Source organism: Protopterus annectens, chromosome 15.part0 (genome assembly GCF_019279795.1).
Source record: "Protopterus annectens isolate FY-2018-M chromosome 15.part0, PAN1.0, whole genome shotgun sequence".
In the NCBI taxonomy this organism is placed as follows: domain Eukaryota; kingdom Metazoa; phylum Chordata; order Ceratodontiformes; family Protopteridae; genus Protopterus; species Protopterus annectens.
The window spans coordinates 742,376,363-742,393,491 of record NC_056749.1 but is presented as its reverse complement, the minus strand read 5'-3'; the positions used below and the strand labels follow the sequence as shown (position 1 = coordinate 742,393,491).

Here is a 17,129-nt window from a genome sequence, read left to right as displayed (position 1 = left end):
TGTTTTGAATTTTGTGGATTTCAGGTTTTGGTGTTTTGGTTTTTTGTCTTTATAGTCTTGAGATACTGAAATTCGATATTTCAATATTTTGAAATTATAAAGTGAATATATATATATATATATATATATATATATATATATATATATATATATATATATATATATATATATATATATATATGGGTCTACTTCATTTGCCCTAACTTCCAATTGACTGACACCCATTTGCCCGACCCCATTTGACCGAAATTTCATTTGACCGACACTTCATTTGACCGACACTTCATTTGACCAACAAGTATTATTGGCAAGTAAATGGAATATGCCCCCTTTCCCACTGTAGTGCGACCCTGGAGTTAGAATATATAGTTAAGGGGTGTGGGGGCACAGCCCCCCACAATGGGGGGGTGTGGGGGCGAATCCCCCACTTAATTTCAGATTATATTGTTTGGTTTTGCTTTAATATTTGGTTTTGCTTTAATATTGCCCCCCCACCCCCCCTAACTATATATTCTAACTCCAGGGTCGTACTACAGTGGGGAAGGGGGCATATTCCATTTTCTTGCCAATAATACTTGTCGGTCAAATGAATTGTCAGTCAAATTAAATTTCGGTCATTTGGTCTCGGGCAAATGGGTGTCAGTCAAATGGAAGTTAGGGCAAATGAAGTAGACCCATATATATATATATATATATATATATATATATTTATATATATATATATATATATATATATATATATATATATATATATATATATATATATATATATATATATATATATATATATATATATATATATATATATATATATATATATATATATATATATATATATATATATATATATATATATATATATATATATATATAGTACATGCCTGAAAAGAAAGTTATTTTTCTAAACTAAATTCTTAAGTTTATATCAATATTTATTTATTGTTTGTTTGTTTACTAAATTTTAAAAATGGGTAGTCCATCTATCAAAAAAATCTTGAGTATTTTCAACATGAAGTGGTACCATTTTGTAAGTACAACTCAATAAGAGACAAAACTTTAATCCAGGGATTCTCAATAAAGGGTTTTAGAAATGTCCTGCTTTTTTATGCTGATTTGTCTCTGCACTGTCTCTTAAAGGGATGACAAAAAGATTTCAAATTGTGGTGGAGCAGACTTCTTCAGATTCTTTGCTATATTTTTCACCATCACAGCTAGGATTGTCCAGAGAAGATAACAGTCTTCTTTATTCAGTTCATCATCTTCTGGTATAATGAACAAAACTAGTTATCTTTTTAAAGAAAATTTATCAGACCATAAAGCTTTGAAAAAAACTATGATTCTGGTCTATGTTACTGAGCTTCTTTGCATCAAGCTCATCTGTTTTGAGAAGGCACACTAGATGGAAGTTGTTTAAGCCATAAACATGCACATCAGTGCACATTTGCCAGATAGGAAGAATAACATGAGAACTGTTCAGTGTATAAAAATATTGCAAAAACACTTTGTTTTTGTATCTAGATTCTAGAAAGTAGTCTTATCTCAATGCATTTGCTACCTGGGATACGTTGTTTACCTGTCTATCGGCTTATGCATCTATATAAGCAAAACAAAAAAGGGTATTAAAATTGCATATAAGAACATAATAAGGGCAATAACAGCATAGTTCATACATTTTTTTTAACAATGGACATTACAGCACTTTGGCAGGACCCTTGTGTATTTTTTTTTCTTCAAATTTCTTTTGTATTTAAACATTAAATAAAAATGATGGTGTGGGATGTCTATGTTATATGTTTAAAATTAGAATCTCCATGGTGGTGGATCATACTAGAGATGCCCTGCATTGAACAGTAAATACAATATTTTCCTTTATTCAAAATTAAAGCTGTATAAGTTAAAAGGTTACATTGATTAATTAATTAATTAATTAATTAATTAATAATGTCCAGGCCTTAGTATATGCAGATCTGCATGTTCAATGACCTTGCATGTTGATTAAGTAAAGCATCCCAAATAGTTCTTTGTGTTTATTTCTTAATAAAAGTATATTCAGAAATGTTGCCACTTTTTATATGGTTCATTTTTGGCAACTAGCATAAGACTTAATCATTGTTTTATTTATAAAATACAAAGCTAGCCCTGACAAGACACAGCAATTAAAGTTGGAAGCAACAACGGAAAATAAATTAAACTCTGGAAGTAAAGCTACTGCTTCCTATTGTCTTCTTGTTTTTTTTTTGTTTTTTTAATTCAGGTTCCTATCCAAGACTGTCTTTAAGTTTCCGGATAAAGAGGAACATCGGCTACTTCATCTTGCAGACTTACATGCCCTCTATCCTTATCACCATTCTGTCCTGGGTCTCATTTTGGATCAACTATGATGCTTCAGCAGCTCGGGTGGCATTGGGTAAGTTTTTAGCAAAAACATTTTTGTTTAGCAATGAAATAATGTAAAAAGTTGTTGAGTTGTATAGATTTGTATCTAAGGACCAATTATTGTATGGAATATAATGTATCTGTATAAAATAAGTTAATAAAGTGGTATAGAAGTTAGCTTTGCTGTATTACAGCATTTAGGTCCCCTGTTCAGTTTTTCACTCAGATGTCTTTTCTTCTGCATTGCCATGCATTCCCTGAGTCCATTTTTTTAAGATTCTCCATTTTCCCCTCTGAACCCTGAAACATACCTATTATATGTATTTTTCAAAGGACTTGGTTTTCCTCTTCTACATGGCTATGAACCATCAAGAAACTACATTAACAGCTAATACCCACATTCCCCATTTTTGTAGGGCAAGGGCATGTTCGTGGTGTGGCTGTCATCTAGTTAGCTATCATAGGGCGTTTTGATTGAGCTGTACTGTTCTTTGCACATGGTCACAAAGACCCAATAGGTACACATACAAATCTGGTGGTCTGAGGATTTGTAACTCACTTTTGTAAGTGATGCTGTCCTTAATATATCCGCATTAGGCAGATACCTCCAGTCATACCCTGTTTCCAACAGCAATTGTTGGAGAAGATCGCATTTTGGAATAGATATCAAAACTTCCTCCCCGGATAAGTTTGACTATTTTATGTTTCATCACTCCTCTCTCTCCTCACAAAATTCCTCCTGTAAATTGGTCACAAGTTAAACATGAGTTGTCTGAGATGTAGATAGGTTTTCATCCTTCTGTGGAACTGGCACAGCCTAAGAAAAGCAAGTAGGTAAAAGGGTGAGCATTCAAATTGCTCCAAGGTATATATACAGTCTGCATGTGTGTGTGTAGCTGAAAACCTTCAGGCCTAGATGCAGTACCTGACTTCTGGCATCTTTACCCAAAGATTTAACCCTGAGTAAGAATAACTTCTATATGCATCCCAAACAGATACTAACCTGGTTAACAACAGGAAGAACTATATTTCTCCTTAAGATGAACCTGTACACTATCCTTAAAATTATAGACCAATAAATTGCCTTCTGACGATGTACAAACTGTATACTAGAATTGATAACAGACATAGTTTGTAGTCATTTAGAAGAAAACTCAATCAGTGCAATAGAACAAAATGCTAACAGAAGAAAGTCATAAAGAACAAAGAATCATTTTTGCTAAATAAAGCCATAATAGAGAATCTTAAAAAGGGAACAATGAAAGAGTGGCAAACCACTTTGCAATTAAGCTATGACAATAGTCAAATTATTATCACAAAGATAAAAATTCAAAGGGGGATATTCCAGGGTGATTCTTTGTCACCATTGTTGTTTTGTCTTGCCTTTAACTCATTAAGCTGTTTACTTAACAGATTAGGTCTTGGTTACAATTTGGTTACCAGTAAACAACCTTACTGCAAATAGCACTTTTGGATCACATCAAAGATTGAAATAATACAAATTTCATGAACTTTAATTATACCCTGACTTAGGAATGGAGCCCACTCCTGTCACGGTAAAACTAAAAGATTTGGAGAATCTTCCTTAAAGGCTTTTCATCTACATTTTGTGCATGAATTGAAAGCACTACTGCAAGTGGTTAAAACATTCTCAGATGATGATGTAAGAATGAGATTTGGTCTTAATAAATGATCAAAAGCAATGCTTAAATCAGGAATATCAGTCTAGGACAGGAATGTGATTGTAAAGGAACTTGAGCAGCACAACTGCAAGTGGTTAAAACTTTCTTACATAGGTTCATAGGTAGGTACTAGGCTATCGGCCCTGGGGCCTATATAAGCCTAGCAAAAAAGGTACCCTGGCTTTTGCCATCCAAGAAAATTATTTTCCTGTGCCCCTGTCAAGCAGAGCCACAGAAGTGATCCTCGGGGTGAATTTCCTATCTCCCATCCAATCATCATGATTTTTCTTGTAGAGTGCTAATGAGGAGCTTTGTTTGATATAGATAGGTAGTTTGATCCAGAGTATGGGAAGTCTCTGGGACAGGAATCCATCCCTCCAGCATGTTCTGTTTATTGTGGTGATAAGGTTTAGGTCCCTAGAGCATATAGCTCAGAGGGATTGGGATTTCTTTAAGTGGAGCATGTCCAACAGCTCTGGGTTTGACATAGCACTGTATATTAGGCAGAGATCATCTCTGAGTAGGTGATATGCAACAGAGTAAAGCTGGAGTTTTTTGAGACGGTCTGCGTAGGGCATCTGTTTGAGGCCAGTAATCCTCTTTGTGAGGTATTTCTGTGGCCTTTTCAGTTGTTGTGGATGTCTTGTGAGGTACATACCAAAAGGGGCGTTGTACTCTATAATGGGTCTAATGAATGATGAGTAGAGGGGAACAATGAACTCTTTTTTCCTGGATGAGAAATCTTTTGTCATGGTGTGGCATGTAGAAGGATTTCCTGACCACTATGGTGATGTGTCCCAAGGTCTGTTATCACACTTTTGGTGTTAAGTATACTATCGCCTATGTGGTAGTTCATGGGTACAGAGTTTTTACCAAAAGGGATGACAATGCACTTTTTGGCATTGAGCTTGAGGCCATGGCTTTGACACCAGACATCTGTCTCAGTGAGGCCCTTTTGTAGGATGTCCACATCATTAGGACTTTTGATTATGGCTCCTAGTTTGCAGTCATCTGCAAACTTTGTTAGCCAAAGACCTTCTGTGTTCGCCTGTACTTCAGAGAAGTAGATACAAAACAGGAGTGAACCCAGGACTGAACTTTGTGGTACTCCACTTGTCACTGATCTGAAGTTGGATTTAGAGTCTGCTACTTTCACAGTGTGGGTTCTGTCAGTGAGCCAGTTGGCAACCCATCTTGTGACATAAGGATTTATACCTAGTTTAGTGAGTTTATCTATAATTCCAGAGTGGTGGATGATGTCGAAAGCCCTGGCGAGATCTAGATAGGTTGTGTGAACCACTTTACCCTCATCTACAGTTTTGGTGACCACTTCAAAGAAGTCTATCAGGTTTAGGATACATGATCTGCCTTTTGCAAACCCGAACTGGGTAGGGTCCAGAGTTTGGAGATTACCAATGTCATTGTTTATAAGTTTTGTGAAGATACGTTCCATAGCCTTGCAGATCAGGCTTGTCAGACTAATGGGGCGGTAGTAGTTCCCAGGGTCCATGGTGGCTACCCCTTTGTGGCGTGGGATAACCATTGCTGTGCACCATTCAGTGGGCATAAAGCCTGAGGTGAGGCTTTGATTGAACATGGTACTTAGGTGGGGTGCCAGTTCATTCTGTAGTTCTTGTAGAACACAGCCTGGGATGTTGTCAGGTCCCATGGATGCTGTGTTTTTGGCTTTGGAGAGTGTGTTTTTTACCTGTGCAGCCATGATTACAGGAACTTTGCATTCTTCCGGTATAGAGATGGGCCCTTTAGGGGGTGAGAGAGGGGTAAAGTTAGCACTGAACCTATCTACCATGATGTTGGCAATATCAGTTGGTTCTGTATATTTAGTGCCATTGTGCTGTAACTCAGAGCAGATCTGAGTGTTGCCATTGAGATTCTTGACATAGCTATAAAATGCTTAGTGGTTGTCTTTATAATCAGTGGCGATTTTATTTTCATAACTAGCTTTGGAGGATTTTATGAGGAATCTCAGCTTCTTACTGAGGCTGGCCACGGAGTTCCTCCAATCATGGGATTTTACTCTTTTTTGCAATAGTTTCTTTCTTCTGTTGTAGAGTTTGTTTATGACAGGGGACCACCAGATTGGCTTCCTTTTTTTGGAGGATAGCATCTTGGTTCTGTTAGGGATTGCATGATCCATGCACTCGTGTAAGTGCTTATAAAGTGCATTTGTATAGGATTCAGCAGTTGTACCTATATTGTCCATCAGCATGGGTATCATGAAGTTTGCCACTTCTGTCTTAAGAAGCATGAAGTTGGCTTTGGAGAAATTTTTTACGGTGGTTTCCCTAATGGGGGGTGGGGGTGAGATGTGGATGTCTAGGGTGATTAGCTTGTGGTCAGATCTGACCAACAAGGAATTGACCTCTAGTGTGGAACACCGGTTGCCCATGTTGGTAATGACCAGGTCTAGGATATTGCTGCCCCTGATGTGGGTGTAGATAAGTTGATCCAAGGCATTGGAATTTATGAATTACAGAAAACGTTGAACAGAAGAGTTGGTACATGAGTAGTTTTCCCCGTTAATGGTGGAGTAGTTGAAATCACCTATTATTAGGGTGTTAGGTTGTGCCCTACTATTTTCCAGTGTATCAAGAAATGAGGAGTGGGAATCCTGGGGCATGGTGAGGGATCTGTAGCAAGCTACAATTTGGATTGCAGTCTTGCCCAGAGTTAGTTGCATTTGGATAATCTCGAATACATTATGCTGTGCAACTAGCCTGGAGGTGTGGATATCCTTAATGAATATGGACACGCCTCCGCCTTTAGTGGTTCGGTCATTCGGAGTTATTGCCTGATAATGCAGGAGTGGTCTCTGGAGCCTTGAACCAGGTCTCTGTCACTGCACAGATGTCGATGTTCTCCATTTTAAGGTGTGCCTCGAGTGAGTGCATTTTGAGGTTTAGACTTCTAGCATTAAGTAGCATTACCCTCAGATTTTGCTTGCTTGTACCTGTTACGGTGGTGAATTTGTCATTTGAACCTTGCCTAAAAAAGGCACTATAGGGGTGGCAAGAGCCTTAGCCAGTATCCAGAATCCCAAGGGCGACAGGTGCAGGCCATATCTGGCAAAGCATTGTGGTTTGTCAATCATGTCATCCCAGGCAGACAGATACTGGATTCCCTTAGAATGACACCAGAAGCTTAGCCAATCATTTTGTCCTTGTACTGTGGTATCATTGTGGGTGATGTCAGGATGCTACTCAGGGCTAGGGTCATACCTGCCTGGGCTACAAGATCAGACAGCTCCTCCATGTCTCTTTTCATGTAGTCCAGGGAAGTACATCTCAGGTCATTCACACCAACATGGACAATGACAGAGTCATATTTGTACTTGTTGTGGAGTGACCTGAGTGTGTGCATTATGTGGTGGATCTTGGCACCTGACAGGCAGCTGACCACAACTTTCTCCTTGTTATCCTGGTGAGTAGAACATCAGTGTGCCTGATGATAGAGTCACCTATGACTAGAGTGCTGGGTACGTTGTTATGCTTTATGGGCTGTGGTTGAGTGGCACACTGAGTTTGTGGGCTATGTGTCATTTGGGTTGTGATGGGGGGTGGAGGTTGCTTGCGTTTCTGCTTTGGAGGTCCTGATTGCTTGGGTAGATTTTTATAGAGAGGCTCCACAAATGTAGATGTGTGTTTTGTGTTTTTGTTTGTGTGTTTTGGTGGTGTAGGTTTTGAGGGACCTTGTGATGAGTGTGGTGTGATGCAAGTGTTTACCTTCTCCTCTTGACTGTCTAGTCCAGTTTTGGGTGAAGAGAGCTTTGCTTCCACTTTGGCTATAGAAGTGCATCTCTCACAGGTTGTAGTGTTGGGTGGCAGGAGGAGAGGGTTGTCTGTGTACATGAGGCAATTGCTGCATTGCCACAAGATGCCCAGATTCATCAGGTAGACAGGAGAAAACACCGGGAGCTGACCCTTAGACATGCCTGGATAGGTGCTTATTTATTAAGCACTAAAACTGTTTTCATTTAGACAAGTGAGGAAGGTTGAGTGCTGTAGCAATTTGTAGATGTAAGAATGACAATTGGTCTTGACAAAGGTGCAAAAGTAACATTTAAAGCAGGATTGTTGCAGTACCAAAAAAATATCAATTATTAAAACATGAGGAGAGGAAGTCTAAGATGACCTCCTTGCTTAGTTTAGCAGACGTGTTCTGGTACTGGCACAAGTGGAAATCAAACCAGAAGTTGACAAAAATCAGACAGCAACTGAATGTGCCAAAAAACAAAAGAATATAAGGAGAAGGATAAGATGAGAATAAGAGAAGGAAAGAAATGTGGAAAAGGCATAAATATGCCGTCAGGTAGACAGAGCTCTGTTAATCTCATGTTGATCAGGATCTGACACAGGAATGGTTAAGGAAAGATGAGTTGAAATCAAAAGATGAAATCTTAATAATGGCAGCCCAGGATACTGGACTATGTACATGTTGGTTTAGGTTTATGGTCGAGCGCAAATTGCTCAACCATGTATTTGAATGACTTTTATCTGTAAATCCCATAACGCCAAACCGGAATGTCGTAAAAACACCAAAGTTGACATTTTTAACTGCTGTACAGCCTAAAACAAGTGTTAACATGGGTCAAAAAGGGGAAAGGATTTTGCAATTCCCAACACTTGCAATCGCAGTTTTGAGATGTTGCTGCACTCCTTTCAGCCATACTCACTCGAGCAATTTGTAATCTACCATATGCATGTACACCATTGGTTTACAAAGTCCAATGAACATGTGGCAGAAACAGACAAATGTAGGTTTTGTAAATAAGAAACAGAAACAGTTGTGCACCTTGTTACTGGGTAACTCATGGCAGAGGGCCTATACACTGAAAGGCACAATAATGCGGCAGAACTGTTGCACTGGGGAATGTACAAATAGTACAATAGAGACATAGCTGAGAAGATTTGCAAACATGAATCACAAAGCATTATAGACAATAATGAAATATGCATCACATGGGATCACCCATTACCAGCAGTTCAAAAATAGATGCAAGAAAACCAGATATTGTAGTCCATAAGAAAATGACAAAAGTAGCACTGATCATTGAAATTGCTGCACCTAGTGGTGATAATGTCTCGTACAGAAAAACACAAGTAATAAAATATTAGGATTTGCAGGCAGAAATAAAAGCAATGTGGAAGAAAGATACTGGACAGTTTCAATAGTAGTAGTAGCAATGGGTCTAATAAAAAAGAATTTGCAGTTGTATTTAGATATGCTACCATCACATGTAACTCTGTATAACTTGCAGGAGTAGTCAGTTCTGGGCCAATTGCAGGCGCTGCAAAGAGAACTTTTGAAACATAACAAATTTCATGAGCTTTCATTATACCCTAAATTAGGAATGGGGTCCATTCCTGTCATGGTTTTAGAAACCCAAAATATGTGGAGAAATTATATGAAGGCTAAATACTCTGAACAGATGCTGAGTTCAATTCCACACTCAAAAGAAGGCATTTTCCTTTAACAACTCACAATCACCTGGAGATAAACCTCTCCTCTAGTGGTAACTCCATGACTCTGATATTCAGCATGTTCTTATGACTGTTGTCATATCCACCCACAGTTCCTCCTCATGCCCATTTCTAGAAAAGTGCAGAGACCACATGCACCTGAGAAGTCTATTTGTCAGTATAATTATGTGGATGGGAGTAACCGAGTTATAACTTGGTCAACTAACACACTGAGCAGTGCCTAGACTTGTACCTCTTCAACCAAAAGTTGAAGACCAATAAAGGACATCCAAATTTAAGCACCAAAAGAAAGATCTTTATGAACTCTGACATGTAGCAAAGAATATATGTAAGCACCTTGCTACAATTACAAATGCATAAACATACTAAATAGTTTTATGTAAGGAGACAACATATCAGCTGCTGCTTCTTAAATGAATTCTAACATCACACTCACACCTGATCATCAACGGTTGATAATGCTGCCTTATGGCTTGCCCCTTCAGCTCCACCGCCTTTGCCATGGCCAAATTACAGCACTAGAAGGTAAAGCCAATTAAGTCTAGCTGACACTTTCAACTTCCTCTACAAGCCCCATCTCCTTCCCTAAAAAGAGTTTAATGCTTGTGTACTAGGATTCATTTTCTGCTAGCAGAATCTAAGCCATCTTAATTCATCCAGCCCTGATTGCCTTTTGACTTGTATTGCCACAGCCTCTGCTTTCACAGTGTGGGCAATGAGAAAACCTTGCAACTCCATGCAACTTTTCTAGGCATGAGCATGACTAGGGTATATGAGTTACCCATCTGCTAGGCACTACATTAGAAATGTCATGCTCAGTGCACGGTCCAGGGATACATCTTGGTATCCCTGTTCTGGTTAAGTTTCTCTGATTGTTTAACTAAACCATTATTCTGGTTGTCTCCTACTGGTTACTGAGATGCAAGCTATGCCTAACATATAAAGCATCCTCATTATCTGGCTCTGAAGAATCTCTTGCACATCCACAAAACAAACATTGCTAGCACTAGATCCAAGGACCTGAACTTTTCTTGTGACATAAACAGAACGTGATGGAGAGACCAATATGAGTTTCAAAGGATCCCCACACTATGGAATAAGTTCCCCATCTATGTGATGCAGAGTTCATCCCTGACCTTATTCAAAAGAAACTTTGATCATTGGATGCAAAATACTAAATTCCATCCTAGTCTGGCCCCATTTTGCTAATGGACAGAGGTACACAGTAAGAAAATTAAATCTCAACTAACATACTCCTGTGATGATGTGAGGTATTGCCAGCTATGCCAGGAGAAGCAGGGCAGTGGATGTGTAACATCTGCGAGCATATCTAGCTGGAGTTTTGTAAAGAATTATATGTCATTTGTATATCAAACTGATTTGTACAGGTGTTTGTACTGAAAATGTTTTTGTTAATCTGCTTGTGTTAAACATGTACGAGCAGTGGCTCCTACTGGACAGAAAAGAAATACACCTGTATGTCAGATTGTATTGTAACTGTTGAAATGAATGTATTGTATCACAGGATACTGGAAAAGAAGAGGTTAATTTCAGTCCAACTAACTTTGAAAAATAGTCTAAAATTAAATTAACCTGGTTTAGGCCATAAAGATTGCATCTTACACTTCTGATTGCAGCCAGAGATGAAATATCTGTGAAAACCAGGAATAGGAGTCATACTGTATTGTCCTTAGGGGAGAACTAATTGCTTTGTCCTTAGGGGAGAACTAATTGCTACCCTGGAAGGGTGGAAGTTTTGAAATGGTTTTATAACTTCCAGATGCTATAACACATCTTAGCAAAACTGTGTGTGTGCGTGTGCATTATTGACACATTTGTGCTAGATTCTGGTTCAGTTGCTACTAAAGGGGGACATGTGGGAAAGAGAGTCAAATGACCAGATGCATGTGATGTCATTCTGTAATCAAGCACTGAAATTCTGTTTTAATACTAGATGAGACAGAAGTCTCAGAGCAGTCTTTTTGTGAAACCTAATAAAGAAGGACCCATCACCCACGTCATCTTGCCTTGCTTTAGTAAGTAACCAGGGAATTCTTTAGATCAGTCAGAAAAATGTAGTGAGATTATTTAAGTACTGTGCTGTATTTCTGCATTTGTGTGAATAAATCTATCTGTGTTGTTTTCATTATTTCCTGTGAATTAAACTTTTGTGTTTATTGTAAATAGATATTTAGTATGTTCATGTTCTTTTATTATTTATTATTAACTATATTTAAACTTTTCATTGTGGCTGGTCTTTTAGAGAACGTTTTAACCTTTGAGAGTACCTATATTTATTTGGTGATACTGTAGCTGCTTCTGAAAGATTTGCTGTATTGGTCAAACACTACCATTTGTATTAGTATTAATTTTACTCAGTATAATTGGGTACCCTTGTGAGACCCTTAGAGTAGTTGGCTCATGGCAGTATAACTACCTTATAGTCTTGCTACAAGGGCATAGCTGGTAAATCTGTGTCAGCCTTTTCCAGGTGTGTGTGTGTGTGTGTTTGTGTGTGTGTGTGTGTGTGTGTGTCTGTGTGTGTGTGTGTGTGTGTGTGTGTGTGTGTGTGTGTGTGTGTGTGTGTGTGTGTGTGTGTGTGTGTGAAAATCAAATCTCAAACTGTGCATGTGTGTCAGCTACTTGGAGCATGGGCAGAGAGCACTGGTTTTACAGAGAGGGCAGTAGTGGACTTGGCCTAGGACACTCAGCTGAGGACTGAACTCTACAACTTTGCTAGTGGAAGTCTTTTTGGAGGCCTAGATAGAGAGAGGGAAACTCAGCCACAGACTGTGTTCCCTGTGTGCGATTAAGGGAAATTGTGCTTGGTGCAGAAAGCTGCATCTAAAAATCCTGTTTGCATCTTTTTTTGTTCCAAGTAAATGTCCCTCACCAGTGTCAGTGGTGAGAATTGATATTCCTTGATTACTGGCCCAGAGAAAGGGCATCACATCCCCTAACACATAACCCTTAGTTACGAAACAAGCAAGTTGGTCACAAGTACCCGAAACTGCACTGATAAACCAAAGAAAGGTACAAGCCAGATAGCCAGTCCCAGATGATTGTTTATTCCACAAATCCACAAACCAACACAGATAAATCACACTGCAAACCAAAGAACATTAACGTAGTATAAAATATCCTAACATTTTCGTCGTATCACTTCATCAGATGAATACTACAATCGAAATTGACTGTTTAAATAGAAGTTTAAACATATTTAATAATAATATTATCTGTGTTGGTTCGTGGATTTGCGGAAGAAACAATCATCTGGGACTGGCTATCTGGCTTGTACCTTTTTTTGGTTTATAACCCTTAGTTACCTTTTAAGTAACATACTCCACCATATAGGCATTCAAGGAACTCAGGGACAAAACTGTGTTTGATTGCACTGCTAGACCTGTAAAGACCCTTGTGGTCATTAGCTGAGAATAAACCTATGCACCTGTATCACAGACTTTCTACTCCTTTCTCTCAATGTGGTAGAAGGATACCCAGGCAGTTCCAATAGTAGTAGTAGTATGAGCAGCAGGTCTTATAAAAATAGTTTACAGTCTTATTATTCAGATATGTTACCAATACATGTAAGTCCATATGAATTACAGGAGCAAATTATTCAGGGCATGTTGAGGTTTCTATGAAGAACACTTTTGGCTAATTGAAACAATGCTAATTTTATGAACTTTAATCATACTTTGACTTAGGTATGGGGTCCATTCCCTTCATGGTATTAGAAACCCAAATGACTTGGAGAAATTAAGAGCTAGCTTAATTTGAAGTAATGACTTAGTCATCTGCAGGAGCTAAGGGTGAACTCTTATAATTCTAAAAGTTCCAGAAGTTGGTAATGTTTGACTGCATCACATGCCTTAGAGACATGTTATAGGTTCATAGGTAGGTACTAGGCTATTGGCCCTAGGGCCTATACAAGCCTAGCCAAAAAGGTACCCTGGCTTTCGCCACCCAAGAGAATTATTTTCCTGTGCCCCTGTCAAGCAGAACCACAGAAGTGATCCCCAGGGTGAATTTCCTATCTCCCATCCAATCATCAAGATTTTTCTTGAAGACTGTTAATGAGGAGCTCTGTTTAACATAGATAGGTAGTCTGCTCCAAAGTATGGGAAGTCTCTGGGACAGGAATCTATCCCTCCAGCATGTTCTGTTTATTGTGGTGACAAGGTTTAGGTCCCAGCGTGTAGCTCGGAGGGACTGGGATTTCTTTAAGTGGAGCATGTCCAATAGCTCTGGGTTTGACATAGCTTTGTATGTTAGGCAGAGATCGCCTCTGAGTAGGCGATAAGCAACGGAGTAAAGCTGGAGTTTTTTGAGACAGTCTGCGTAAGGCATCTGTTTGAGGCTAGTAATCCTCTTTGTGAGGTATTTTTGTGGCCTTTCCAGTTGTTGTAGATGTCTTCTGAGGTACATACCAAAAGGGGCATCGTACTCTATAATGGGTCAATGAGTCATGAGTAGAGGGGAACAATGACCTCTTTTTTTCTGGATGACAAACCTTTTGTGATGAGATGTGCCACGTAGAAGGATTTCCTGACCACTGTGGCGATGTGATTATCAAAGGAGAGACTACTGTCCACCTGTGTCCCAAGGTCTCTTATCACACTTTCGGTGTTAAGTAGACTACCGCCTATGTGGTAGTTCATGGGTACAGAGTTTTTACCAAAGGGGATGACAATGCACTTTTTGGCATTGAGCTTGAGACCCTGTCTTTGACACCAGGCATCTGTCTCAGTGAGGCCCTTTTGTAGGATGTCCACATTGTTAGGAGTTTTGATTATGGCTCCTAGTTTGCAGTCATCTGTGAATTTAGTTAGCCAAATTCCTTCTGTGTTAGCCTGTACTTCAGAGAAGTAGATACCGAACAGGAGAGGACCCAGGACTGAACCCTGTGGTACTCCACTTGTCACTGGTCTGAAGTCTGATTTGGTGTCTGCTACTTTCACAGTGTGGGTTCTGTCAGTAAGCCACTTGGCAACCCATCTTGTGACATAGGGATTTATACCTAGTTTAGTAAGTTTATCTATAATTCCAGAGTGGGGGATGGTGTTGAACGCCTTGGTGAGATCTAGATAGGCTGTGTGAACCACCTTACCCTCATCTATGGCTTTGGTGATTACTTCAAAGAAGTCTTTCAGGTTTAGGAGACATGATCTGCCTTTTACAAACCCAAACTGTGTGGGGTCCAGAGTTTGGAGATCTCCAATGTCTTTGTTTATGAGTTCCATGATGATATGTTCCATGGCCTTGGAGACAAACAGTGAGCCAACAACCTTGCTTCTGTTCACCTTGTCTGACCATTGCTCAGTCTTGTGATGCAAAACAAATGCCCCCTTCTCAAAACATGCACTCAGTTGGATAACCCCAGCTGTCCTTTAAAGGACAACAGCTTCAGCCCTTTGGCCCTACACCCCCACAACAGGGATGATGACTACGTATGAAATCATCTGCCATCCCACTTAAGAAGTACAAGCAATCAAACTGATTTCAAATCCCAGCTCAAGGAAAATTTCTGCTCCAAATGGAATTGCAACTATATGTAAATTAATAACAACCTGACTAGTTATAAAATATGAACTTAACTGTTAATGTATCATTAGTTTTCCTTACTGCAGACATACTGTTTTTAATATAATTGTATATAGTACTTTACCCATTAATAGTGCAAACTTTTTAGGTAACAATGTTAATTTTTCTAATGTAGCATGTGAGTGTATCTTTTTGTATTGTTCTACAATGGAGGTTTTCTCATGGGGTAGCTGTTAAAATGGGTTATCAGCCCTGCCAGGCTATACTGGTCACCAAAAGCAAACAGATATATAATGGAGATTTTAAAAGTCATCAAGAAAAGTTGTGCCTGTGCATTTTCAAATTCAAAAGCTACACTGAATCCTGGATATCAGATTATTGTTATTACTGAGGCAGTGACTGAGCTAAGTATGCATACATTTCTGAACAGCAGCACAACAATCATACAACTGATGAGATCAGTTATGATACCTCCTTAGTGTAAATGTACAGCAAGAACCTCTTTCCAAATTGTAGTTTTCTTTCCTTTTTTTGACTGCATGCTCAAATCATATTAACTCAGGGTAGGCTCTGGACCTGGCTTTGGCTTTGATCAGTTCAAAGAGTTCAGTCTCATATGAGCATAGCTAAACAGGCAGGTAGACAGTAGAGGCATTTGTCACACTGACATTATATACTATAGCAGCTCATGATGAATGATACATAATTTCAAAAATAACAACAACTAAATGGGAAGTAAAATATGTAATCATGTGCAAATGTATTACATTATTTGCATTTTTTTATGATTCTCAGACACTTAACTGTTGTTTTCATGCATTCACTATATTTTCTAATGTGTGTGTCCTAAATTCAGAAATGTGGAGCCCACCCTTGTATATCCACTTTCTGAAGGATAAAACATGCCTTCTTCACTCCATGTGTCACAATACACCTAAGTATCAGAGTATATGCAGTAATGCACAAGTTGCATTTTAGAATTACTTTCTGTTATGCTTAACAGAAGTGGCTTTAGGTAACCATGCTCTTACCTAAACAACAAAGTACAACTTGTTTAATAAAATAAAACTATCATTGATAAAACATAGAAAAACAAAGTAGTATTATTAGACCGATTTTTCTTATTTTTTTTTTTTCTTTTTAGTTAAGCCTCAGTCTGAATATAGCCACAGTGCTATAAAAGCCAACATTGTGATTTAGTTTCATTAAATACTTGATTTGTATAACAACAAAAAAAGAAAAACACAAATGCCCATCAAACAGGTTGGGTGTTAAAAAAATGGAAGACAAAACACATATATTTTACAAGAGAAATATTTCATTAATTTGTCAATCTTATAATATGAAATTTATGGAAGGCTGCTTTAAATAATTAATTGTTTTAAGCAGATATGAAAGGTGATTGGTTCATGAATAATGTAATGGTGAATAAATACTAGGCTGTTAGAATTTTTATTATTCTGAAGATCAATTCTATGTTATGGACGAAAATGATAATTAAACTTATTTTAGTGTTGGATCTTGCCAAAATGGTGTTTTTGTCTTTTAATTGCTGTTTTGTACCATGCTGACATTTTTGTGAGAGAATAACCAATGTTTTTCCTGTTTGTAGAAAAGTAGTATAAGTGTAATATTACAGTGGGAGGTGGGAAGTTTTACATTATGTCTTATGGCGATGATACACCATTGTAGCGTTACAGCAGAAGGGGAGGAGAGAATGCAAGAAAATGGGTCTGAAAGAGTGATAGACATACAAGAAGAGCAGGGAATGTATGACAAAAGTAAGATGGCACTGGAAAAAAAAGGTGGGGGGGGATTCAGCAGCAGAGCAGACAGCAAAGCTAGTCAACACAAACCTCTGCTTGGAATTGTGCAGAACAGCAGTGATGCAATCCAAACTCTGCATTTTTTTTAGTACTTACATTTTTTCAGTTTGGGCCCTAGTTGTATACCTGACTGAAAAATGCTATTATCACCTGTTCTCAACATTCTCACCTATTTATACAAAATATTTAATATATCACAC

General features: G+C 38.4%; 1 protein-coding gene across 1 annotated transcript in view; it reads left to right on the top strand.

Moving 5' to 3' along the window:
• Window positions 1-17,129, top strand: part of LOC122790044 (gamma-aminobutyric acid receptor subunit beta-4) — a 1,529,477-nt gene that overhangs the window by 1,438,624 nt on the left and 73,724 nt on the right. Inside the window, exon 7 of the mRNA XM_044057608.1 lies at window positions 2,255-2,407. Coding sequence (XP_043913543.1) covers window positions 2,255-2,407 — 153 coding nt within the window. The remainder of the gene's footprint in view (window positions 1-2,254; window positions 2,408-17,129) is intronic.